Source organism: Rattus rattus, chromosome 3 (assembly GCF_011064425.1).
Source record: "Rattus rattus isolate New Zealand chromosome 3, Rrattus_CSIRO_v1, whole genome shotgun sequence".
Taxonomy (NCBI): domain Eukaryota; kingdom Metazoa; phylum Chordata; class Mammalia; order Rodentia; family Muridae; genus Rattus; species Rattus rattus.
Window position 1 is genome coordinate 193176639 of NC_046156.1, and position 25610 is coordinate 193202248.

Sequence of the window (25610 nt, forward strand, 5' to 3'; positions counted from 1 at the left end):
CTGAAATACCATTCTGAAATTAAAATTCTCAACTCTTTCCACATTACTGATACTAACTCATTAGTCACTTAGCTGTCTTCAAAAGTTAAAGTTTGTTTCTGTCTTTGAATAAGCAAACAGGCCAACGAAAGCAAACGAAAGGCTGGTGAAATAACTAGTCATCCAACTGAATTAAGTCCATACCTTGTGACCTTGGTGTTTTCCATATTCTTTGCAGACACAGCACATGAGTGGACTAGTTTGACAACCTTCTTCCAAGCAAACAAACTCAATGGCATGTACCTGGTGCTGACAGCACATGGTTTTCTCATGAGGTTTATCAGCTAGAGGCACTCGCCTATGCTTTGCCAGTGTCTTTGTAGAATGAGTAACTTGAGAACACTCTGAGCACAAGTGAGTCGCACACACAGTGCAGTATACAGATGCAACGTGAGCTTCATCTTCATCACAGCGAATGATGCTCTAATAAATAAAAAATTAATGCCTTAAAACTGAACCCACTCATTAACGCATGGCAAATTTTGAACTACAAAACCCCACAATCTTTTCTACTTAACTTACCAGGCTCACATATGATATTAATAAAGGAAATTTGTTAAGTCAATCATTCCAAATAGAAACAAAGAACTAAGAAACTGAATGAAGAAAACCAAAGTAAACAAAGCAAATGGTCTTCAAAATATGCGGCTTCTAGAGTCAAATGGAGTTCTGGACATTAATCCATGATGCAATAACACATTACAAAACAGAAGGAGGGCACAGAGAACAACCAGCCACAGTTTACTCTACGTATCAGCTGGACACAGCTTAGCTAGTTGGTCATGGGAGTTCTTCAACCACCCAAAGTCCAACTTCCTCGATTAACTAAACTAAGCTTAAACTCTGTTTGGTTTGGTCTGTTGGGCCCAGAACAAGCATTCAGTAAACATCTATGGCCTCACACAAATTTTATTAAATAACGAAAATATACTGGTAAGTATAAAGGTCATGTGCCACCTATCCATCTAAAAATTATTAAGTAATAAGCTATTTCTGAGACTAATTATCAACACAGGATATTATTTGAAGCAAAAGTAAATTTATTCTCATGAATACCCTTTTCCCCCCAAGTGCTGAGGGTTGAACCAGAACCTTATAAATGCCAGACAAATGGGCTGCCATTGAACTACATACAAAGACATCTCATAGAGTCAAAAGGCAAAGACCTCTTCCATTAAATTTTCAGAAGTAGAACCATAGAAACATGATTCTTAAAGACGGACTTAAATTTCCAATGCTTTAGTTACCTGCCATGACTATGCAAAGAAAGAAAATCAGCACTATGCTGCATCAATAACCTGATAGTAAGGTACTGAATTAGCCTGAAAACACAACACGCCCTGACTTAAGATGGGCTACAGCTCCATAGGTGGATGGATTTCTACAATCATGACTAAAACCACAGATTTAGAAAAGAACTAATAAGCCCTTTATGTCAGCTGCTAAATATTATTTTTAAATTTAAGTATCACAAAGCATTTTGTTTGTTTGTGGTCCAGGTACTTAAACCCAGGGTTTCTTCCGTAGTAATGAATTACTCTGCACTAAACCATACCAAAGTCTTTCTAAAAGGCATTGATGTGTATAAAATAACTTCTAGATAATAAGGAATGCTTTGCAAGCTTCCATATAATATTAAAAAGCTGTAACTGGCAAAGGAAACATTTGTTTATTCTTCCAGAAATAATAGATAATACACAAATGATATCATTTATTATCAAAGTAAATCTTAATGCAAAGATAGAAACAATTTACTTTGCAATAATAATGTGTATTTGTAGCATAAAATTCTCATATCGTTTTCTAGACCTTACAAATAATTTATGAGTCAACAGTACATAATATTCTAATGTTTTTAAAATAAAGTTAGAAGATATAATATATGAAAGACTTGTAGAAATTTTATAGAGGAGTAATGCTTCAATTCAGAAATCATTTTTCCAATTCATTATAAATAAAAAGAAATCACCAAAGGGAAGTTGCAATTAATCTGTTGGAGTTTTTTCTTCTTAAATCAAATACTCAGTTTTTAAAGTCCAAAACTAACACTATTAACAGTTATTCACTACAAATATTCTTCTATACAGAGATCTTTCATTTGTTAAATAAGCTGTGCAAACAACTGTTAAAATGCTAACTATGTGTTGTCACTTGTTGTTGGAAATACTGACCAGATATCTGCTTGTCGGGATAGCATACATCAAGCATACCATTTAACTTTTTTCTTATTGTTTTGAAAATATTTAATAGCAGCAACTTCGTCAGCCTTCACTGTTCCATTTAAACTAGCTCTCCTCTAGCCTGAATGGTCTCTCCTAACGTTTGTCTGTCCTTTCTTGAACTGTGCTGTTCAGACTCAGCTTTAAACTTTCTGTACTAATGTAGATCAAACATTTCTCTTATTCTCTTATAATGTTCTACCTTAAAGGTTTTTCCTCACACATAACTAAATTGTGGGAGGGAAGAGTTTCTCATAAAGTAGATTAGACAAAGAACTTCAACAAATTTAATTGTTTTATTTTTGAGAACAGTAGCTACTTTAGAATTGTAATGTCATAAAAACTTGTGTTCCTAAATTCTCACAGATACAGCAAATAAGGTAATATCGTACAAATATTGGAAAACATTTTAGGATCACAAAAGCATCTTGCAGTAAATATTTCAACAAGGTCCATGAGTACCTCTCCAGATATCCCAAGGGCTTCTTCTGCAGCTCCATACTGACCAATATGTCCATTTTGCAAACGTTCTAAAAGCTCCAGTAAAGCAAAATTTTTTTTCAAACCCCAGACACCTGAGTCTCCTAGAACAAATATGAAAACAAAAGTAAATGTAACAAAATGGAAGTTTAGTCAATTTACACATACCTTAAGATTTCTAACACACATAGTTTAGTCATTAATAATGTCTAAACGTTGCCAGGAAAAGGGCTTGTTAATGTTAACAAAGAATTCTCACCTTTACAAGTAGACACATACCTTACAAACTTTTTATTTCACTTTTACTATATAAACTAAAACAAGTATTTCAATATTTTTCAAATATTTCTTTACAGCTACCTACAGTAAGAAATACATTTTACATCACAATCCAGGAATAAACACACTTGTGTGAGTGCACACACACACAAACACACACACACGTAGCACATACATACAGACCAGAAAAAATAAAGTTCAACAAACTAGGGGCTAGGGAGATGGCTCAGTCAGAGTCAGAGTTCGGGTCCCCTAAACCCATATAAATGCAAGTGGGTATGGCGCTCACTTGTAATTCTAGCATTAAAATGTAAAGACAGGGGACCTCTGGAGCAAGCAGGAGCAAGACTAGCAATATTCGCCAGTTCCCAAAGAGTCTCAATATCTACCCTGGTCACCTACATACAGGAAGATAAAAGTGCAGTCACACATATGAACACAGATACAAGAATGAATGCCAAATAGAAACAAACATTAATAGTTGTTTTTTAAAACTTGACAAACGAATATTTACCTTTACAGCAGCATGCAAAATACTGCTGCGTTTTACTTCATTCTTTTTAAAGATATTATAGGCAGAAGGAGGTTAGCTCAGAGGCAGAGTATGTACTTAGCATGTGAAGGACATAGGTTCAATCCACAGTATATACACACATTTCTTTTTGAAGGTATCACAGGAGACGTGAGTTTGGCTAAATGGCAGAGAACATACTTAGCATGTACAAGGCCCTGGGTCACACACACGCACGCACACACACACACACACACACACACACACACACACACACGCACACACACACACACACACGGTGGGAGTGAAGAGGAAACACCTATTTACAATGAATTATTTCATGACCACAGAAATAAGCTACAATCACATTTATAAATTACAGTATAAAACATATACTAAACATAAAAATTTCATCTTTAAGTAAGCTGTATCTAGAAGAGCTAAAGACTGTCCGCTGTGTTTTCTAACCCGTGGCTAACAATGACTATATGAATTCCTCAGAGTGGGGGCTGAATAGATGGTTCTGTGGTTAACAGCACAAGCCACTTTTACGAAGGATCCAGATTTGACTTCTAACACTCACATGCTGGCTAACAAACATCTGTAACTCTAATTCCGAGAAACCTAATACCCCCTTCTGACTTCTGAAGGTACTAGGTGATATACAGAGGCAGGCAAAGTAGCCATATACATAAAATAAAAACAATTTTAATTTAAAAAAATGACTCATCATAGGGCTTCACAAAGCAAGAGATGAGCCCTCTTCGACAAGACTCTAGAAAGGTTTGAATGAGGACAGACAGTTCATTTACCCAAAACTAAACAAGTAAGCACATGTGCATAATCATGCCCACACGTGCAACACCCCGTTTTCAGCCTACAGAAATAGCCAAATTGTTCAGCGATTAGCATCTGGTAAGTTCCCACAGCACAAATGCAATCTGATATTGCTGCCATCTAGGAAATGTTTGTTAGTAAAATGAAAACTCAAGAGAAACAGGCAGCACGGTCTACTAGGCTCCTTGCCCATTGTCACCTTTTTTTTCTTCAGGAACATACCCAAAAACATTGTTTTTCTTAATGAAGCTAGGTTTATCTCTTCTCTTTTCTGTCACCCCTTTTCTCAATTAGCACTACACAGAGCACTCAAGCAAGCATTCCTCAGTTTTGCTGCCCCTCTGCAAGGTCTCTTCCTTCCATGTATCCCATGTATTTTATACACTAGATCCATCAACTTCATTTATATAAACATTTAAGAATTCAGAACAACCATTTAAAAATATGGCCTTGGAGATTTTCCCAAAATTCAGTCATTATGTAAGGAACACACACAATCCCAGGAGTACCTAACAATTTTGTAGCTGTAAAAAATAAATAAAAACTGGAAAGCTCTGTAAGGCAAAGGACATAGTCAATAAGACAAATTGGCTACCTACTGATTGGGAAAAAAATCTTCACTAACCCTTCTGAAAGAGGGCTAATATTCAAAATATATAAAGAACTCAAGAAGCTAACCACCAAAAAAACCAAACAACCCAATCAAAAATGGGGTATAGAACTGATCTAAGAATTCACGACAGAGGAATCTTGAATGGCTGAGACGCACCTAAAGAAATGTTCAAAGTCCTTAGTAATCAGAGAAAGGAAATCAAAATGACCCCAAGATTCTACCTTATACCTAAATCAGAATGGCTAAGATCAAAACCTCATGTTGGCAAGGATGTGGAGAAAAAGGAACACTCCTCCATTGCTGGTGGGATTGTAAACTGGTAAAACCACTCTGGAAATCAATTTGGAGGTTCCTCAAAAAATTGGAAATAGATTTACCTAAAGACCCAGCAATACCATTCTTGGGAATATACCCAAAAGACGCCCCACCATGCCACAGAGGCATGCACATGTTCCAGTATGTTCATAGCAGCCTTATTTGTGATAGCCAGAAGCTGGAAACAACCCAGATGTCCCACAGCAGAATAATGGATAGAGAAAATATAGTTCATTTACACAATGGAATACTACTTGGCTATTAAAAACAAAGATATCATGAGTTTAGCAGGCAAATGGATGGAACTAGAAAATAACTTCCTGAGTGAGGTAACTCAGACCCAAAAGGACATGCACGGATATGTATTCACTAATAAGTGGATATTAAAGTACAGAATACCAAAGACACAGTCCACAGAACTTAAAAAGGTCAACAAGCTCAAGGTTCCAACTGAGGTCGCCTCAGTCCTACTTGGGAGGGAGAAAAAAGCAACTACAAGAGGGGAGTGAGGGAGGGACTTTGGAGAGAAAGGAGACTGGATGAGGGGAGGGGAGAGACATGATCTGGTATTGGGTGAAGCCTTGAGGGCCAGCAGAAAGAATGGAAACAAGTGACCTCGGGAGGTTGGGAGGACCCTCTAGAATATAGCAGAGACCTGGGAGGTGAGAGAACCTCAGGACTCAAAGTGGGGGGACCCTATATGAAATGCCCTATAGTGGGGAGAGGGGACTTGTTGAGCCCACCTCTAGCAGAAAGACAGGGCATCAAGTGAGGGATGGGGTTGCTAACCCCCAGTCAAAAATTCTAACCTGTAATTGTTCCTGTCTGAAAGAACTGCAGGGATGGAAATGGAGAAGAGCCTGAGGAAAAGAAGGTCTAGCTTCAGGCCCAAAGTGGGATCCAGCTCAAGGGAAGGCCCCAACACCTGACACTATTACTGAGGCTATGGAATGCTCACAAAAAGGGACCTATCAGACTGCCCTCCAAATGACCCAACAAGCAGCTGAAAGAGTCAGATGCAGATATGTGCACCCAACCAATGGACAGAAGCTGCTGACCCCTCTGGTTGAATTAGGGAAAAGCTAGAGGAAGCTGAGGAGGAGGGCAACCCTGTAGGAAAACCAGCAGTCTCAATTAACCTGAACCCCTGAGATCTCTGACGCTGGATCACCAAGCAGGCAGCATACACCAGCTGATATGAGACCCCCGACACATATACAGCAGAGGACTACCGGGTCTGGGTTCAGTCAGAAAAGATGCAATTAACCCTCAAGAGACTGGAGAGCCCAGGGAGTTTAGAGGTCTTGTGGGGTGGGTGGGGTGGGGACATCCTTGTGGAGACAAAGGGTGCGGGGAGGAGGTATAGGATGTGGAACAGTCGGAGGGTAGACCAGGAGGGGAATAAAATCTGGAGTGTAAAAATTAAATGCATGCATACACACAGCTTTATGGGTTTTTTTTTTTGTTTGTTTGTTTGTTTGTTTGTTTGTTTGTTTTCGGAGCTGGGGACTGAACCCAGGGCCTTGTGCTTGCTAGGCAAGCGCTCTACCGCTGAGCTAAATCCCCAACCCAGCTTTATGGTTTTAAAAAACCACAGACTTGTGTTGTTCCTGCAAATCCTTAGGGTTTTGGGAAGACAAGAAAGCTCTGTTGTCCACGATGCATGCTGTAGAACACTGAGCATCCACTCATGTAGACCACCTCACTGTTGCAAAAAGGATGGTTTCCCTCAGATCATCATCAATCTAAAAACCTTTACCTGGAAGTTGAGAGTTGACACTTGATTTCTGTTCCTTTTTCAATGGTTAAATTTAAACATCATAGTCACACATAATTGTTAGAGGGCAGGGAAATACAATTTACCATAGGGACAAAGAGAGTAAAGCCAGAAATACTGCTCATGAGAAGTAGCAGCTGACTGGATCAGAGGAGAGCTCAGATTAGGAACTGGTAACAGTAAGAGCAGCTTCCTTCTACAAGCAGGAATTGCAAATAACCTACCTTGGTATTTTCTCCTTGGTATTTTTGTGGTATACATACTGTGTGTATATATGTATATACTGTATAATAACTGAAAGTCACGGAGATAGTCCGCAAACAACTCAGTTAAGCGTGCCCTAAGTTACAGGCACGGCCATCTTTACGCATGCCAGAGCTGGCTGCTCTGACGGTGGAAAGGCAGCACTCTTGGTTTCCACCTGACACATGACTAACTGTCCTATCATAAACTCCCATACTGTGGTAGTACAGAGAAGGTAGAGGGCTCTCCCAAAGGGTCTAGCCTACATCTGCAAAACGTTATCATTTCTACATGTCTAGTTGTATGTGAAGAAATGGTAATGTTATTTTAATTACAGAATTAAAAAGTCAAGGGATGAACCTTAAAACAGAGACATCTCTTCCACCACTATTACTTCATGGATGGTAGTAGGTTAATGCTGTCTGTGTGACGTCATTAGTGTTTTGCATTAGTTTTCTAGCAAATAAAGATAGCCACAATCTTAAGAACACATGTCAAAGCCATATTTCTTAGTACTTTAAAGCCTAAGAAAGGGACACTCTAGCTTCCTTTTATACATAGATAAATTATTCAGATTTTAACATATGGTATTAGTCTTTTATAACATTTATACTATTTTCTGTGTGTGGATGTGTGTGCACACATATATATATAGGTGCCACAGAACAAGTATGGAGTTCAGGGGAAAACTTGCAGGAGTCATTCACTCCTTTCACCAGCCCTAATCTTAAGTACTGGTAAAGACTTGGGGGGGGGAGGGTCAGTCTTAAAAAATAATTTGGGGGGGTTGGAGAGATGGTGCAGTGGTTAAGAGCACTAACTGCTCTTCCAGAGGTCTGGAGTTCAATTCTCACAACCACATGGTGGCTCACAACCATCTGTAATGGGCAGCTGATGTCCTCTTCTGGTATGTCTGAAGACAGCTAAAGTGTACTCCCATAAATGAAATAAATAAATAAATCTTTAAAAAAATTTTTTTAAAAAATATTTTGGGGAAAATTCTTTTACCTTACAAAATTAATTAAGAACTTACATTAAACTATGAAATAACTGTTCAAATGTTCATGTTGTACTTTCTAAATCTGGGCCAGTGACATAGCACCTTCTGCCAAAATCTGACAACTTGATTTGGGTAAACACACACACACACACACACACACACACACACACACACACACACACACTTTTAAATTTTAAAATATGTCAACACTGATTCTGAAGTAGTTGTAAAAGCACGCAAGGGGGCTGGAGGGATGGCTCAGTGGTTAAGAGCACCAACTGCTCTTCTAGAGGTCCTGAGTTCAATTCCCAGCAACCACAGGGTGGCTCACAACCATCTGTAATGGATCCAATTCTCTCTTCTGGTGTGTCTGAAGACAGTGACAGTGTACTCACATAACATAAATAAATAAATCTTAAAAAAAAAAAAAGCATGCAAGAACCTAGCAGGCCATGGTGGTGCACACCTTTAATTCAGAACTGGGAGCTAAAAGAAGTCAGATCTGAGTCAAGGCCAGTCTGGTCCACAAACCAAGTTTCAGGACAGTCAGGGATACACAGAGAATCCTTATCTCAAAGAAAGAAAGAAAGAAAGAAAGAAAGAAAAAAAGAAAGAAAGAAAGAAAGAAAGAAAGAAAGAGGAAAGAGTGAGTGAGTCAAATGACTTTATATTTTGACTATCTTTAAAAAAAAAAAAAAAAAAACAGGTTTTTGTATTCAGAGCATTAAGACTTAACCGGTGATGAATAAAGTATTCTCATTTCTTTGCATAAGGGTAACATATATTTCTGATACTTCTTAAAGCTTCTTGTAGTAAGTATAGAATATAGAAACTTCAGATTTCCACCAGTAACTAAGATATGGGCTAGCTTACATTTAGGATCTCAGTGACCTGAATAGAAATTCAAATTTTGAAAGCTCTTCAAACCTTAACATAAAAAGTCAAGTGTAAAGGAACTGTGTTCTATGACATTTGTGTTACATGAATAACTTTTCAGTTTAACCTCATTTAAATAATTTTCCTACCTAGGTCTGTCACTTGTCGATCAAATGGGCAGCGTATTGCTCTTCCATGCAGAGGCAAGCGTGTGAGACAGTCATGACAGACTGTGTGGCCACAAAGGAGAAGGCGAGGAACTTTATCTCCTTGCAGAGAGAAGACATCTTCACAAACACCACACTCCAGAACCTAGTATGTAAAACAAAAACATGTGCCCTATAAATACTATTGAAACAACATTCAAATATCTTAGATTTAAAAACAACTGACATAGTAGTTGTTACTTTATTCCTCCATGGGGAAAAAAAAAACTAAGTTATAAAATGTTAAATCACATTTTTACTCATTTCCATTTGACAGACCTTGACAAAGTAAAACCTCCTTGAAATACTTATATTGCAAATTAACATAATATAATCTGAAAACTAAATATGTAACAATCTATAATTCTACTGAAACCCCCAATCAACAATCATTTCATTTTGCACCCATTTCCTTTTTAAAAAGTGTCTAGAGATTTATTTTTCTTTTGTGCGTGGGTGTCTTGCCTGCATGTGTGGTGGGTGCATCATGCTAATGCAGTGCCCACAGAGGTCAAGAAAGGGCATCAGACTTCCTAGATGTAACTAGAGTTACAGATGGTTCTTAGCTACCATGGAGTACTAGGAATCAAACCCGAGTTCTTCAAAAGAGCAGTCAGTGCTGTCAATAGCTTATTATCTCTCTAGGCCCTGTTTTATTCCCTTGTAAAATGACGTTTCACTGACTACCCCTGAATAGACCTCAGTCCAAGCTGGCCTCAAACTTATAGTAATGTTCCTGCCTCTGCCTCCCAGAAGCTACTATAGGAGATGCCACTGTGTCCAGCCAAACTACCACTGATTTCAATAAAACAATCTAAAATGTGGATTGGGATGATAATCACTTTTCTAAACAATAAAAAAACTTGTAAGACAGTTTCCAAGGAATTTCAAGTATCTTCTAGATTTCACAAAATGATGTAAAGGCAAAAACATAATTAGCTGAGAATTAAATTTCAATTCCTGTTCTTACACAAGTAATCACAGGTATATGACTTACTGAAAGATAGTGAGGAAGAAAAGCTGCGAGAACTGGCTCACTCTGACACTCAGGTCCATGGGCTAATATTTCATGTATAGTCCGCAAAACGTAATTATAACAATATAGCATTTCCAGTGCTTTTACAACTGACTACCATTCTCTTGCTTCACTGCCACACCTCTCAGTCCCCTCTACTACATGTGTATCCCACCACAGGACCACTTGCTTCTGTGGTTGGTGGTTCTCGATCCCTTCTTTATGCTAATTAACACTGAGGAAACATCTAAACATTTACTTACTGGTTTCCTTTTTTAAAGTTTTTATATTCATATACTAAAAATCCCATCTCTCTTAGTCTCCCAATCTCTCACTCCAATTTCAATTATTACATTATCCTCTGGTTTTCCATGCACCCTGAATATCTATCTGCTTGTCTGACCCAAATACTTCAATACTTTAATAGACTAACCTGTCTTTCTCTATTAGAACGAGAGTACAGAACAGTACACTCCAGATACAAAAGCACCTACATGCTGATGCAAATAAAACCCAACAAAATAACACTGAAACACAATTCAAGCCACCAAACACACAACACAAAATAAAAAAAAATAGAAAACTTAGAGTGGAAATCTCATTAGACCCATTGCAATTTTAAACTTGATCTTCTAATACATTTAGACTTAGAAATTGAGATACAAACATCTTTCACAGTAATTAAACTGGTAATTTGTAATTATCTCACGTACTGGTAATAGTTCAAAAGAAACTTAAATGTGGTATAATTCGAAGGAAAAAGAGACAAACTAAATACCTGCTAAATGTATAAGAAAACTTTGTATTAAGAGTTCAATCTAACTCATACTACAGAGAATAACGACATGAACATAGTTTTTCAAAAAGCTGTTAATGCTTGGCACTAGTTAAAGTACAGGAAAACAATTCCACTGACTGACACAAAAAATGTATTGAGTAATATAGCATCCACGGACACAATTTAGTAGTTCTTAAGGAACTACATCATACATGCACGACAAAATCAAAATGTTTCCGTCCTTGTTGCTGTTTCTGCTGGGAAATCTCAGGACCCTGACTATATCAGGTAAATGGTCTACTACTGAATCACATCCCCAGTCTACATATGACAAGATCAGCATGTAACTCCTTAAAGTACTATCTGTATCATTAAATAATGAAAAACAAGCAAAGATCCATATAAATACTAAATTGAAAGATACATTATGGTACATTCATATGCCAAAACTACAGCCATTACATCTTTTATGTATACATGCAGAATATATGATAAAGTGAAAAAGTATTAAGGAGAATTATGACATGATATTCCAATTATGGGAAAAAAATGACAAAATATTCTGCAGGTATTCCCATTTGGCAAAAGCAAAATATTAACTCTCAAACACAAAATATGCTTAATGGGGGCTCCTCTACATTTCATTAGTATAAAAAGTTAACTGATTCAAAACAAATACACCAATAAAAAACGACTGATAAATCTTAGGCATAAATTTCTCAAAAACAGACCTTTGCTAAGAGAGAGAGAGAGAGAGAGAGACAGACAGACAGACAGACATCTACTATTTAACGAGTTAAAAGAATGTCCAATCAAACTTGGTTCACTGTAATAAATCCAACTGTACTTTAAAATTTCTTCAGGGGATTTAATAAATGTCCTGACATCAACACACTCAGAAAGAGTTGTTTAATCTCTTGGCTACAGATAATCTTCCAAGTTACTCCCTAAACCACATGCCCCTTTTAGATCTACCTTACAGTGGGTGGGGGAAATGATCATCACATACTTCCAGTTAACTTTTAGTAAATGTAGCTTGTAAATATTCGGTAGAATCTTCTAAGGAGAGAGTACTCCATACATCTAATGTTAAAGCCCAATTGTGCTGTAGTCGGGGACTTCATAAGTTTTCATACTCTACTATTCAGAAGCAAGGGACAGCTGTGCATTGTTGGAAGGCAGACGTTGACAACCAGTAAACTCTGGGCCCTTAGCACACACTGTATTAACTTAAACCTAGGGTTCCTCCCACGTAAAATGCGAATTAACATCTACCTTTTAAGTAGTTATTAGCGAGCTCAAACATCTACCATAGTACTTGTCTATTGCAATGAGTGTTTAATACAACTACGTCAATTAATGCCTCTTGAGGCATCACTAGAAACAGAAGACTAGGGGCAAGACCCAATCCGGGTCAACTTTCACAGGCCCACGCGGTGCTTTTCACAAACAGTCCCACGGACGACGTTGACACTTGAATTAGAAGACCAGGCAACTTCAGCTCCGCTGGGCAAGGACCGCGGAGGGGCAGGAAAGTCTTGTAACGCCCACCAGAGGCCGAGCACCAGCCCGGCCAAACCTGGGCCGCACAGTCGCGGCCAGGTCTCCAGGACGAACCGAAGGGAGGCCGCAGGTGGAGAACAGAGCACGCAAGTTCCCTCACCTTCACCACAGCCGTCCCCCGGCTGCCCTGCCGCCCACTGTCTACTCCAGCTCCGGGCTTGTTTACAGCGAGGGCAGCCATCCTGGAAGGAGCAGCGGCACAGCTGCAGTAGAGCCTTTAACTGAGAGGAGGGGTTGAGCGACCTACCCAGAAGCCTCGGCGCGTGCCGCCCTCACGCATGCGCAGGATAGACGGGGAGTCGTCCCGCCTCTTCTGACCTTTTCTCTCCGTCAGTCATTGGCTGTACGGTCTGCGCGTGCGAGCTGTTTTTCCATAAAGGCGTATGTGAGTAATGGAGAGGAGAAAATGTGTTTTATTAAAAGTATGGAACATAAATAAAATTTTATGGTGAAAATGCCATTCCTGGAGCATTTTTTCTCTAGTACTGAAACGAGTCAGAATGAATAAATGAACCACATTCCCCCACCGCCCTGTGTACACTGCTAAATTTGTATAAAATGTACTACAAATCCCAGCATGCCACGACAGTAGCTCCCTCCCCCACCCCCACTGGGCAATGTAAGCTTTTGGGAAGCCGCGTATTGTCAGCCCGAAGTGGATCGTTGAAGTCAGCCTGTGTGGTTGAGGAAAATATGTGTATTTCTGAACGAAGGAATGGCCTTGGTAAAAAGATTTCACTGGAGCCGTAAAGGACTTAATGAAAAGAGAATTTAAGTTCTCAGGAGCAGAAAGAAGTCGAGCGTGCGTTTGAAGCCCGATCTTCCGGGACTTGTGCCTGGCACTTTTCCTTTCAGACCCGGTGAAACTTCAGCCTGTACAGGCTGAGGTCAGAAGTGCGGGTCAAGATGGAAGTGAATCCCCCCAAACAGGAGCACCTGCTGGCGCTAAAAGGTAAACTGTTGCTAACCTGAGTCTCTTTACTCTGTTATTTGCCTCACTTCTTTGATGGATTCCCAACGAAGGCCTTGTCCCTGAAACGCGGCACTCGCCTTCCTGCTCCTCCTGGAATGAAATGCAAACCTAAGCACTGAGGTCTTTGCTACCACATTTTATCCACAGCAGCTCACGTCTCGAGCCTGCCGCAGAGATATCTGTGAACTGGCATAAATTTCAGCTGGCATTTAATTTTTTTTCCCAAAAATTACTCCTTTATCCGTCCAGGTCGCAGGGATAAAGTTACCAGGTTTTAGCTTACCTGTAGATGGTGTAGCACGGTAATGCCAAGGATTTGAAATAAATGGAACTACACCTAATACTTCTTAGATTTGTTGAAATATACTGCAAATTAATTCACACTGTAGTATCACGTTTGTGGGAACCTTGTCCAGAATGTCTTATCAACTTTAATTTTCTATACGCATCAGTTTGGAATAAGTTTTAATGATTTAACTTGACCGGGCGTGGGCGGGGGTGGGAGCTAGGAGGTCAGATTTTCCTTGAATCTGCTTATCGATAACCTTTTATTCAAGAACACTTTCAACCTTATTTTAGTTTGCTACTGCCACAATGCACTTTCTTCATTTTGGGATGTGCAGGTATAAAGTTAACAGTGCCTTACACTGATAGGAAGAAATGCTTACAAGACATTTGAACTAGATTGGATTGCACTGGCCTCCTTTAAGGCATCCCTTTGGATATACCGTATATTCCTCCCCCATTCTCCGTGGGCTACATACACATCCAGAAGCTCACCAGTTCCATTCCTATCATGCAGTCACGCTTCCATAGCAGCAGTTAGTATGACTGTCTCTGAATGTGGAGCTAAGAAAGGTCGCCACGTTGAGCAATACAACAGCGAGACCACGTGATCCGGACTGAAGTTGATGATGTGTGTTTGAAAGGAACTTACTGTATTTTTATTATCTCCATCTTACATCTAGTGTGTGGGCTAGATATTACTTTTTTTTTTTTTTTTTTTTTTTTTTTTCCGGAGCTGGGGACCGAACCCAGGGCCTTGAGCTTCCTAGGCAAGCGCTCTAACCACTGAGCTAAATCTCCAACCTAGATATTACTTATTGTGACACCTTTTCCAAGATAACATATCTAGTAAGAGGTGAAGGCAATAATTCAACAAGGCCTGCCTCATCTTTCTAAGATATTGTTTCCTCCTAGCAAATGAAACGGCTTTTCCAGAGGTCGTTATGATTTCTATATGAACTTAAAACAATTACATGAGTTGCTAAGTGCGATTTCACACAACTTAGAAGCTACCAAAAATTCCAGTGGTAGGGAGTTTTGTTATTATTCTTCATCTTTAAAAACACAGGATGCCTAGTGAATTGACCTCAAACTCACAGTGTAACTGATAAGGACTTAGTGTTCCTGGTCCTCTTGCCTCCACCTTCCAGATGCTCAGATCACAAATGTCCACCACTATACCCAGTTTATGGGATGCTGGGATTTGAACCCAGTGCTTTGTACATGCTAGGCAAGCACTCTACTGACTGAGCCATATACTCTCTCCTTTTTGTTTTTTCTTGAAATGAAAACACATTTTACCTAAAAAAGAGCTCTCAAAATTTCACTCGTCTCTTGAGTATATCACTGAGTATGTTCAGACGACAATAGAAGGGTTCTCAGTGTCCTGTCTTACACTGAAAAGGTGTAAAGGGAAAAAACAATAAATTCATTAATTCTTCTTCCTTGATCGTAAGCCAGGAAAGGTCAAGAAGTGATGATCATTATTAAATATTTAAGGAATATGTCATCACATATTAAATCTATACTAAAACTTAAAAAAATCTTAGGGAAACTATGGTTATTTTTAAGGGTATAAAAGGAATTTATTATATAGTTAGTTACCTCTTAATTCTTCAGAATCAGACTGTGGTTCTGCTGTGACATCGTGACAAAACTGGGTCATCATTATTGTAGCAGAGAAAGAACATGGATTAGTTCTCTCGTGTTTGGGGAATAAAAGACTAAATGTGTGTGTGCATGTGCATATGCCTGTGTTAGGATATAGAAGAGCCTCTGTTATACTCAGCTTTGGCCTGATTAGGAACCACAACTTGTAGATCAGATCCTGGCTGTCTCCATTCTTGAAACTTTGTGTGCTGGAACTTCTGGTCACTGCTTTAATTTGGGACATCATGAGTACTTGTGTGTTGTGTTCTTCTTCTACATTGGTGTCCATTGAACTAGCATCTCCATGCTATTTAAAACTACCTTAATATAGAGAAGACTTTGTCATAGCCCTATTTTCTATCTGGGATTAACATGTAAGGTTAATCCATTTTCATATTTTTGAGGTTTACTATTGAGAAAGATGTATAGTAATGAAATATTTTACCAATGTATTGATAGAATTCATGAAATTTTAAAGTATACACATTAATTTAATCCCAAGTATAGTTTTTTTAAAGCTAGTAATTTTGAACAGGGCAAGGTGATACACATCTTTAAAATCTCAGCAGAGGGATTTGTCTGTACAGTGTATTTATGTGTGTATACCATGTGAGTGTGCATGTGTGTGTGTGTGTGTGTGTGTGCACGTGTCTGTGTGTGTGCATGTCTGTGTGTGTATGCATGTCTGTGTGCACGTGTGTGCGTGTGTGTGTGTACATGTTTCCCATGGAAGCCAGAAGAGACGGTCACATAGAGCTGGTGTAATAGATGGTCATGGACCATCTTGCGGACATGGGGAATTGAATCCGTCTGATTCACTCTGGAACACTCTGGAGGTGTTCTTAACCACCAAACCATCTCTACAGCACCCTAGAAATTTTAAATATTACATGATGTGGTGAGAATTACCGAATTTTTGTTTCTCTTAAGGTCTTAGGGCTATGAATACCAAACATTTTAATGATAATATTTCAAAACCCTATAGATCCATTTAGTTAAACACGTTGACTGTCAGCATTTTCGGGCTAGATGTAATCTTCATTCCAACCTCATTCAGATACCTTATTGTTTGGTTTTTTTTTTTTTTTTTTTTTTGGTTTTTTTTTTCCCGGAGCTGGGGACCGAACCCAGGACCTTGCGCTTCCTAGGCAAGCGCTGTACCACTGAGCCAAATCCCCAACCCCCAGATACCTTATTGTTGTAAGAATTATTGTCACATCTGCCATAGCACGTAGTTAAAGTTCCAGATGGGGAATGGGTTTTGTTTTCTCCTTCCTGCCTACCCATAGGCTGTCCCTACCAAATCTTATTTTTTGCACTACTTCTACTTTAGGTCCTGTTTCTTCTGATTTGACAAGAAAGACAATTTGGTAATAATAAATTACATTCTAGCTCTGAAGAATTCAGCTAAGAAATTTTCTCTCCATTAAGAGTTAATGGATTACTGCAGAATGACTACTGAAGTAATATTACATTATCGACCATATGAAAACGATCCCAAACAGCTGGCAAAAATTGCAGAAAATGTAATTCAAGACTTTCCTACTCACCCACTATCAAGATTTATTCCTTGGTTTCCACACGATGAGTCCAAGCTTCCACTCAAGCCTAAAAGATTACCGCCAGTAATTTCTGAAGAGGCTGCTGAGAATGTGAAACGGTACTTAACCATTTCAGAACCTAATGGTGAATCACACAGCTATGACTGCACAGTAGATCTTTTGGAGTTTCAACCTAATTCCAAAATGCAGCACTTACTCCAGGCACACACACTAAAGGAGCAGACTAATGCAGCAAATTTGGATAAAAATTCAGGAAAAGAAACACAGCACAAGAAAAGATCCTGGAGTGTTTCACTTGCTAGCAAACATTGTCCAAAAAAGATTTTTCCTTTGTCTAGAAAATTGCAAGCCACTTTAAAGACACTACAGTTGCACACCCTTCATAGAGCAAGATGGACTTTAGAATACAGTGTTTGCAACAACCAGACTCTGGAAGACATTTGGACAAAACTCAACCACTTTATCAGGCACAATGAACTTCCTTCTTGTAATGCTACCATCCAGAGAGAGTTAGGCCAAATATGGGTGTTCTGTGATATTAAGTACTGTGAATATGTAGGAAGTCTGCTTAAAGAAAGATTATCTCTTATTGGGAAAATTGATTTATTTGTACATAAATATGGTGTTATTTTTAGTATGTAACAAATTTTGATCATCATGAATATTCTGAATGAAATGAATTTGGACTGAAATTGTGAAATGAATAGACTTTATTGACCATTGTATTTTAATGACTTAAATGTTGGTGCTTCTTTATAGTGTGAAGAAAATAATTCTGTAATATGTGTACAGTTTGTGTCTAGTATATAAATATCATGTAATCCCAAGGCTTGTCAATCAAGTCAGGAATATTCCAGATTATGTTTATTAGCATTCTTTTGAGTGAACTTTGATGACTTATTGTTTGTGCTAAAATTGAAAGTGTTTTAACTTTTATCCCAATGATTTGAGTTTAAATGAATGGTTTTATTTTAATGACTCCTTAAAGTCCCTTATTCACCTAAATATAATATGAGCTGTGTGTAAAATTAAAAGTCTTATCACAGTTTGTTTGATTTTGTATTTTTCATAATTTATTACAAGAGTAATTTATTCAAGAGTTAAAAGTTTGGAAATAGCACTCTTCTCATAGTTTCATTATTTTTAAAAGGGTTATAACAACTAAAAGTATAAGTTACAATGAGATTATAAACAGCTTTAAATCCAAGAATTAAAAGGAGCTTCTTGTTTTCGTATGTGGAAGATTTGAAAATTTCTGCTTTACTCCTCGTGAGTTGCTCAATCTCAGAATTTTCTAAAAGACAATGAAAGTGAAAACCTAGGAATTGGCAGGCAGTGGCAGTGTTCTCCTTTAATCCCAGCACTTGAGAAGCAGTGGCAGGTGGAACGTTGTGTTCTAGCCCAGCCTGCTTTACAGAGTGTATACAGAGAAACCCTGTCTCCAAAAAAAAAAAGGATGAAATTAGAGATTTTTTTGCTTCAAATAACGTAGTGATTCTAAAGAAGAAAAGGTTCACTTCCCATTTACCTAGACAACACTAAGGTGTTTTCAAGACCTGACAGCTTAGAACCCACTGTTATTTCCTATTTCATCTTTAGTTACATGTATGTATTGTGTGTTTGCATGTGGATGCACATGCCATCATGCATATATGGAGGTCAGAGAACAGCCTGCAGGAATTGGTTTGTTCTTTCTTCTCACCATGTAGGTCCTGGGACTGAACTCAAGTCATTGTGTGCTTTTATCCACCGAACTCCTTGTGTAGCCATATAGAAGCCTTTTAAAAGGATGTCAGCTCTTTGAACTTAGTGCTACATGTGTATCCCCGGGGCTGGGCGACTCCTGCCCGTAGCTGCTATCATTAACCTCCCTTCCCTTTCAAGATCCCGCAGTTTAATCACACATCGAACATGCTAGGGAAACAGAAATAAGTATGGAGAGAGAAATCAGTGAGAGCCTTTGGAGAGATGCAGCCAGCACTTTCTCTGTAGGAAGGAGGCAGGCAGTAGATACAGAGAGAAAGCTAAGATGCAGAGTCCTCCAAGTTACAAGCTTTGGTTTGTTTGTTCGAGATTGACCTTGTCTTAGACCAATCTAACTTCATTGCCCAACCTAACAAATAGCAGGTATGGGCTTTGTGGCTTTTTGGTTTTGGGGCCTTTGACCCAATAACTTACTTTAACATTCAAGAGTATAAAATTACTAACCAATCACTAGTACTTCCTTTTACTTGCCCTGTCAGTGTTTCTTGTGTCTATGCACACACAGAGGCCAGAGCCTCGCCTAGGCATCTCAGGCATCAGCTGCCAAGGTTTGTTTTTGTTCGTTTGCTTTGCTTTATGGAGACAGAGTCTCTCTGACGTGGAGCTTGTCATGTCAGCTGGGTAAGCTGGCCAGCAAGCCCCAAGGATCCAGATGTCGCTACCACACCCAGCTTTTCTTGCATGGCTTCTGAGATCTAACTCAGGTCCTCATGTTTGTGCATGAGCACTTTACCAAACGAGCCACCTCCCAGCCCTCGGCCAGAGTTCCGTAAATCTTGCTCTTTTGTACCTAAAGTCTTCCGTTTTCGAGATTCCTTATAGGACGTGAGAGGCAGAGTTAGGTGGATCTCTGAGTTCCACTGCAGCCTGCTAGTGAGACATACCTCAAACACTAAAGGAATGAGTTGGGGGTGGGGGTAGTGATTTGAAAGACTGAAGCAGAAGAGCCAAAGTTCAAGGCTAGTCTGAGCTTCATGGTACGTTCAAGGTCATCCTGGGCTGTGATATGAGACCTTGTCCCAAAACTTCAAACAAGAAAAATGAAGTTTAAAGAATGAGCTATTTATATAATCGTTTGCCGGATATGCGTCTCACAAATTTGCACTTAGGCAGTGCATACAGCTGTGATACCTGCCTGGAACCCCATACTCAGCGAAGGCTGGGGTATATCAGATGTGAGCCCATCTAGGCCTCATTAAACAGCCTAAAATCAAATTTCTAGAAAACAAAAGAACAACAAAACTGGGCTTTGAATTTTAGCTTTTAGCTACCTTCTATGTGCCTCTCTCAGGGTAGCTATTTATCTTCATGTTATATTTAGTAACTTTAACTTTTTTTTCTCTACTTAAAAGTAAGAATGGAGGCTGGAGAGGTTGCTCAGAGGTTAAGAGCACTTATGTATTGCTCTTGCATAGGGACCAGATTCTGTTATGGAGGCTCATAGGTTTCCATAACTCCAGTTCTAGAGGACCTCATGACTTCTGACCAGGAACTCACATGGTACACATATACACATCCAGGCAAGACACTCAGAAAAAAAAAAAAAGACAAGGTTGGAGACACCAACACCATGTCTTGAGCTGGTAACACTGGAATGAAGTCCTGCTTGAATTCCCTGGGATATTTTTAATAAGACATTTCACCCCTGTGACTGACCCCAGGTTTACAATCAACTGTTTGGGGATATGTTTTAAACAGTATAAAGTCACCCTGGTTCTAGTTCAGGTTCTGCCACTGACGTTATTTTGCTGTATATAATCTTTAATGTGCACAATTACCTGCAACAGTTATTCTCGGCCTTCTATGTGTAACATAGATAATATTTATAATGTTAGTACTTATCATTCTCAGCCTTGTATGAATAATGGAGTGTTAGTGCTTGTATTTAGTACAAAACTCAGTTATATGAGTATGACCTTGATGAATGCTGTGCACTTGACTTGAATATTAGCCCTAAACAATTTGAACATTTTGTCTCTCTTCATTGACAGTGATGCGATTGACCAAACCTACTTTGTTCACCAATATTCCTGTAACTTGTGAAGAGAAGGACTTACCTGGTATGTAAAGAAAAGTTGAAACTTGAGTTATCCACATTATTTTGGAAGAGGCTTACCTTTGCCAGTCTTAAGCTAACCATTTGTTAAATTCTGCGTTGCCCGTATTCATATGATGTGAAGGTGGCCGTCTGAAAGATCGGACTCCTTTATAATCTACAATTCAAGATGCTACCTTTTGATAACAAAAGACTTTTAGTTTAAGATACATTCATATTTCTATCACTATCACAATGTTCCCTGCATCCTCAAATACACATTAGCATTCTGTTTAGAATTATTGGTGTTTCTATAGTGTATTTATGTCTTATGACCTTCAAAAATGAAGCATTCTGTGAGATCAGTTTTGGTTTTCTTTTGGGTTTTTTTTTTTTTTTTTTTGGTGTATTTGTTTGTTTATTATTTTGTTTTTTCAGTCTAGGGCCTTACTATACATATCTTAAGGTGTCTTGAATTCTTGGTCTACCTGTCTCAACCTGGCAATGCTGTGATTACAGGCATTCACCGTGTAATTATAATTTTCTGATAGGAATTTTATGGTATTACAAATAAGAAATGACATTTTATACTGTAATGTATATTGAACTTTAATATTATAACTCAAGAATGAGCACAAATACTATATCTCAGTTTTGTTTTTGACAGAGAGACTCATATATCCCAGGCTGGCCTGGAGTCCCTCATGTAGCTGAGACAGACCCTAAACTGCAAAACCTCCTGCCTCCCACTTATACGTCCTAGGATTCCAGGCTTGCATCACTACACCCAGTTGTGTCTGTTTTGGGAAAGTTAGAAATTAAAATTTTAGTAAAATTTTAGTTCATTCAGATTAAAAAGAAATCTGACACCCTCCTCACCCTACTGCTCATAGTGCTAGGGGTCAAATCCAGGGCTTTATTGTTTGAGTTTAGAGACAAAAAGACCACTCAGTCCAACCAAATCTGAATTGAGACTATATAATAAGCCGATTGGTGATTGCCTAGAGAGAAACATCTCTCATGGAACATCCTCAAATCCATATTATAGGGAGCTTTTAAAGGCAAAAAGCACTTAAAAACAGCTTCACATTTGACAGGTGCAGGGGGAACTAAAGCAAGCAAGCAGTTTAACAGAAGCCAAAACGTGCAGTTAGCTGGAGCAGTTCAACCCTGAGTTTCTAGACCAAGCCTGGGGACTTTCCCATGGGACTTTTCACAGCAGGTGTAGAAAAAGGGAAGATGAGTTTCAGGTTAAATCAAAGGTGACTCCAAGTAAGACAAGATAGAAGAAACTTGGCCCAGTCACATTGTGAGTACTAGGCAAGTGCTCTCCCACTGAGCTGCCCAGTGGTTCCTATTTCTTTACATAAGTAAGACTTGTTTTAAAGGTAGGTGTTAAGAGTTTTGCTTTTTCTCTTCCTACAGGTGATCTCTTTAACCAGTTAATGAAAGATGATCCTTCAACTGTAAATGGTGCAGAGATTTTAATGTTGGGAGAAATGTTGACTTTACCCCAAAATTTCGGGTAAGAGTGATAGATTTACATAAAATGTTCTGCAGTCCCCGAAAACTGTTATCATGTCAGTATACAGAGTGGGAAAGTGATGCTTGTGCAATAAGTAACAAAAACATACAGATTGCTCTTGGTTCTATTTTTTTTTTTTTTTTTTTATTTTAGAAAAGCCACGTAGAACAGAGTCAGTAATGGTTCTAATATTATGATAGCATGTTAACCTTGTTTTTGGGGTTGTGGCTAATTTTTATACATGCTAGGTATGTGTTCTGCCGCAGCACAGGCCTAGGTCTTATCCTGGCAGTGACTCTGTGTGCCTTTAGTTACACTAATCAACATGGCTGTCGCTTTCAGAGCAGCTCTTACTGGGCCTCATTCACACCCCTCTCTTTACAGAAGATATCAGACCTACTAGCTAGTCAGTGTTTTTATTTCTTTTCTTATCATATATTATCAATGTATTAAAACTGAGAAGATTTGAGACCAAAAAAAAAAGGAATTTTTCGGGGTTTGATACGATATTTTTTGTTTTGTTTTACTAAACTCACAGGGTATGATTATAAACTAGTGTCTTTCCAACTTGGAAATGTATTGATGTCAAACTATTAAAATTATATAGAATAAGGGGCTACAGAGGTGCCTCAGCCATTAAGAGCACAGGCTGCTCTTCCAGGGGACCACATGACTTTTCACAACTGCCTGTAACCCAATTCCAATAAACGTGAGTCTTTCTTCAGGTGTCCACAGACACTGCATGCATGTGGTACACAGACATAGTTGCAGGAAAAGCACCCATACACATAAAATTACTATAATACAGAGAGTTAATACAGCTATGTAGTGTAAAGCCAGTAGTCATTTTCTTAGGAAAACAATGGAGTTCTCCTAAAGATAAATTAACTTCTTCCAAGTTAATTTTAGATTTCGAGGATAAGTCATTTAAAAACTGAAAATGACATTTTCTAGTGTACTCAGATATAAATCTTCTGACAGTGCAGCTCTGATTACAGTGGCCATCGTTTCCAGGATAATCAGAAACTTGGCTGGCAGTTGACAACTGTTGTTATACTGTGTGTAATTCCACTCTTTCTTTGAAGTGCAGTAGGTACTGAAGGTGTAGCCTAAGGAAGATGTAGGATACTGAGGAAATAATTCCTCGACCCTGGAACAAAGGACACTGAAGGAAGATTTCCCTGAGCCTCAGTAAACTTTCCTCCACCTGAAGTTCTCCCTCGAAAGCTTACTTGGTTTCCTTCAGGGCTGAATGGCTCTCTGCTTAGAATGTTGCTTCATTTCACAGGAATATATTTCTGGGAGAGACCTTTTCCAGTTACATCAGTGTTCACAACGACAGCAATCAAGTTGTAAAAGATATATTGGTGAAGGTAAGCGACACTCTTATTTGTTGCAAAGCATTGTATTTGGATAATACAGGTTTTATTTCTGTTGAGCCTTGGCAACCTCATTAAAATGCATGGTTAATACTAGAATGTTTAAATGTCACTAACAAACCCTGATGATTATCTAACAGACTCAAACTTAGGAATTCACAGAAGCATTTTCCTTCTACCCACGGTTCCTGATAACTTACATGAGAAAATGCCATTGGGGTAAATAGCAGTTGTAGTGTTTGTGTGACTGACGTAACAGTACTTGAAAGGCTTAGGAAACTTGCCAGAAGTCACTCTAGTTGCAGCGTCCTGCATGGTAGAGGAGAGGAAAGCAAGAGGGCCTTAGAAGATGAGCAGGACTCAGGGCAAGAGTATAGGACAGAGGGAGACTGTAATGTCAGTGCATGCTGTTAGAGGAAAACAGTCTCCGTGTCCGGTCTGGTGGGAAAGATCTTTACTGCAGTGTCTTGAAAGTCAGGCTAAGATTTTAGTAAAAAATAAAAAACTTCCAAATAGTAGGTGCTGGTTCAAGTGAGTCAGCTTGTATTAGACAGGCTGGAGACATCACCATGTAGAATACTTTATAGGAAACGGACCAGTTGGAAGACTCTTGAAGTAGTTGGGAAACGAAAACCTAGAATTTGCAAGTCCCTTCACAACTTGAAATGTTTTCAAAAGCAAAAGAGCTTAGATAAAGAAAGTAAAAGTTCTCTATGTGGATAAATGGGTAGAGAAATGTGATTTATATATACAATAGAGCTCTGTTCAGCTGTAAAGAGAAGAGATTTTTATCATTTGCAAGAGAGTGAATGGAACTAGAAATCATCATGTTAAAAGAGATGGGAAACTTCATGTTTTCACTCTGCACAATTTAGACTTCCAAATTATATTGAGTGTGTGTGTGTGTGTGTGTGTGTGTGTGTGTGTGTGTGTGTGTGTAATATGAAACTAAACAGGCCATTGAGGAAGGAAGGAGAAAAGAAAGCAAAAGAACAGTAGAAAAGGGAAATTACGTATTTCATTTTCATCTCATACACTGAATATAGGTTTTGAATGATACACATGAGACACGGAAGTAGGAGGAGACTGTTTGTAGACTAGAGTGAGGGGAAGAGGGACAAGGAAATTGATGAGAGTAGATACGAACAAAATACAGCGATATACATGTATGAAAATATATACCTGTTATTTGTATCCTTAAAAATTTTTTAAAAATCTAAAAGTGTACTGAGAGAAGTTGACTCAAAGCTGTCTTTCAACAGGGAATTTGGATTATTATTAGTATTTCTAATTAGTATTTCTAAATTAGTATTTCTAAAGGAGAAGTCTTAGCTGCAGTGGGCTTAGAGACAATCTGTAGTTTTAAAGTGATAAAGGATCTCAGAAAATATATTTCAGGCCTCACATATCAAGCTTGAGAAGGTAGACGCAAATATGTGTGGACAGGGCCTGGCCTTTCATCAGATTAAGGTTTGGTGAAGTACACAGCCTGTCCAGTAACTAAGGACGGATTTTGTTTTGTTTTCTTCTGGTTTGCATCCAATGATTGAAACGAAACAACATTCTATAATATGTAGAAACTTTATGAAATTCAAACTGAAGTGTCTGTACGTGAAGTATCTTGCCAGGGCCACACCTGTTAGTTGCTGTGTGGTCTGACTGACTCCCAACTGCCCGTAAGTTCTA

General features: G+C 38.6%; 3 protein-coding genes across 6 annotated transcripts in view; 2 read left to right on the forward strand and 1 right to left on the reverse strand.

The window, feature by feature from the left end:
• Trim23 (tripartite motif containing 23) overlaps window positions 1-13021 on the reverse strand; it is a 30577-nt gene extending 17556 nt beyond the window's left edge. The window contains exons 1-4 of the mRNA XM_032898950.1: window positions 12852-13021; window positions 9339-9501; window positions 2721-2842; window positions 184-462 (exon numbers count right to left, since the gene is read on the reverse strand). Of these exons, the coding sequence (XP_032754841.1) occupies window positions 184-462; window positions 2721-2842; window positions 9339-9501; window positions 12852-12932 (645 nt within the window). The 5' untranslated portion in view covers window positions 12933-13021. The remainder of the gene's footprint in view (window positions 1-183; window positions 463-2720; window positions 2843-9338; window positions 9502-12851) is intronic.
• Window positions 13022-13373: 352 nt separating this feature from the next.
• Trappc13 (trafficking protein particle complex 13) overlaps window positions 13374-25610 on the forward strand; it is a 31538-nt gene continuing 19301 nt past the window's right edge. For 3 of the 4 annotated variants that reach the window (XM_032898952.1, XM_032898954.1, XM_032898953.1), the window contains exons 1-4: window positions 13591-13703; window positions 20977-21045; window positions 22446-22545; window positions 23834-23918. In XM_032898952.1, coding sequence (XP_032754843.1) covers window positions 13658-13703; window positions 20977-21045; window positions 22446-22545; window positions 23834-23918 — 300 coding nt within the window. In that variant the 5' untranslated portion in view covers window positions 13591-13657. Of the gene's footprint in view, window positions 13704-20976; window positions 21046-22445; window positions 22546-23833; window positions 23919-25610 lie in introns of all 4 variants that reach the window. The other variant, XM_032898951.1, reaches the window with a different exon arrangement.
• Shld3 (shieldin complex subunit 3) lies at window positions 13596-18266 on the forward strand. Its single transcript, XM_032898955.1, has 2 exons — window positions 13596-13703; window positions 16993-18266. The coding sequence occupies exon 2, from the start codon at window positions 17096-17098 to the stop codon at window positions 17861-17863; it is 768 nt and encodes a 255-aa protein (XP_032754846.1). The 5' UTR covers window positions 13596-13703; window positions 16993-17095; the 3' UTR covers window positions 17864-18266.

Excerpts from the sequence above, each read along its gene's own strand:
- Shld3 (XM_032898955.1), top strand. The coding sequence starts at position 17,096 with ATGGATTACTGCAGAATGACTACTGAAGTAATATTACATTATCGACCA.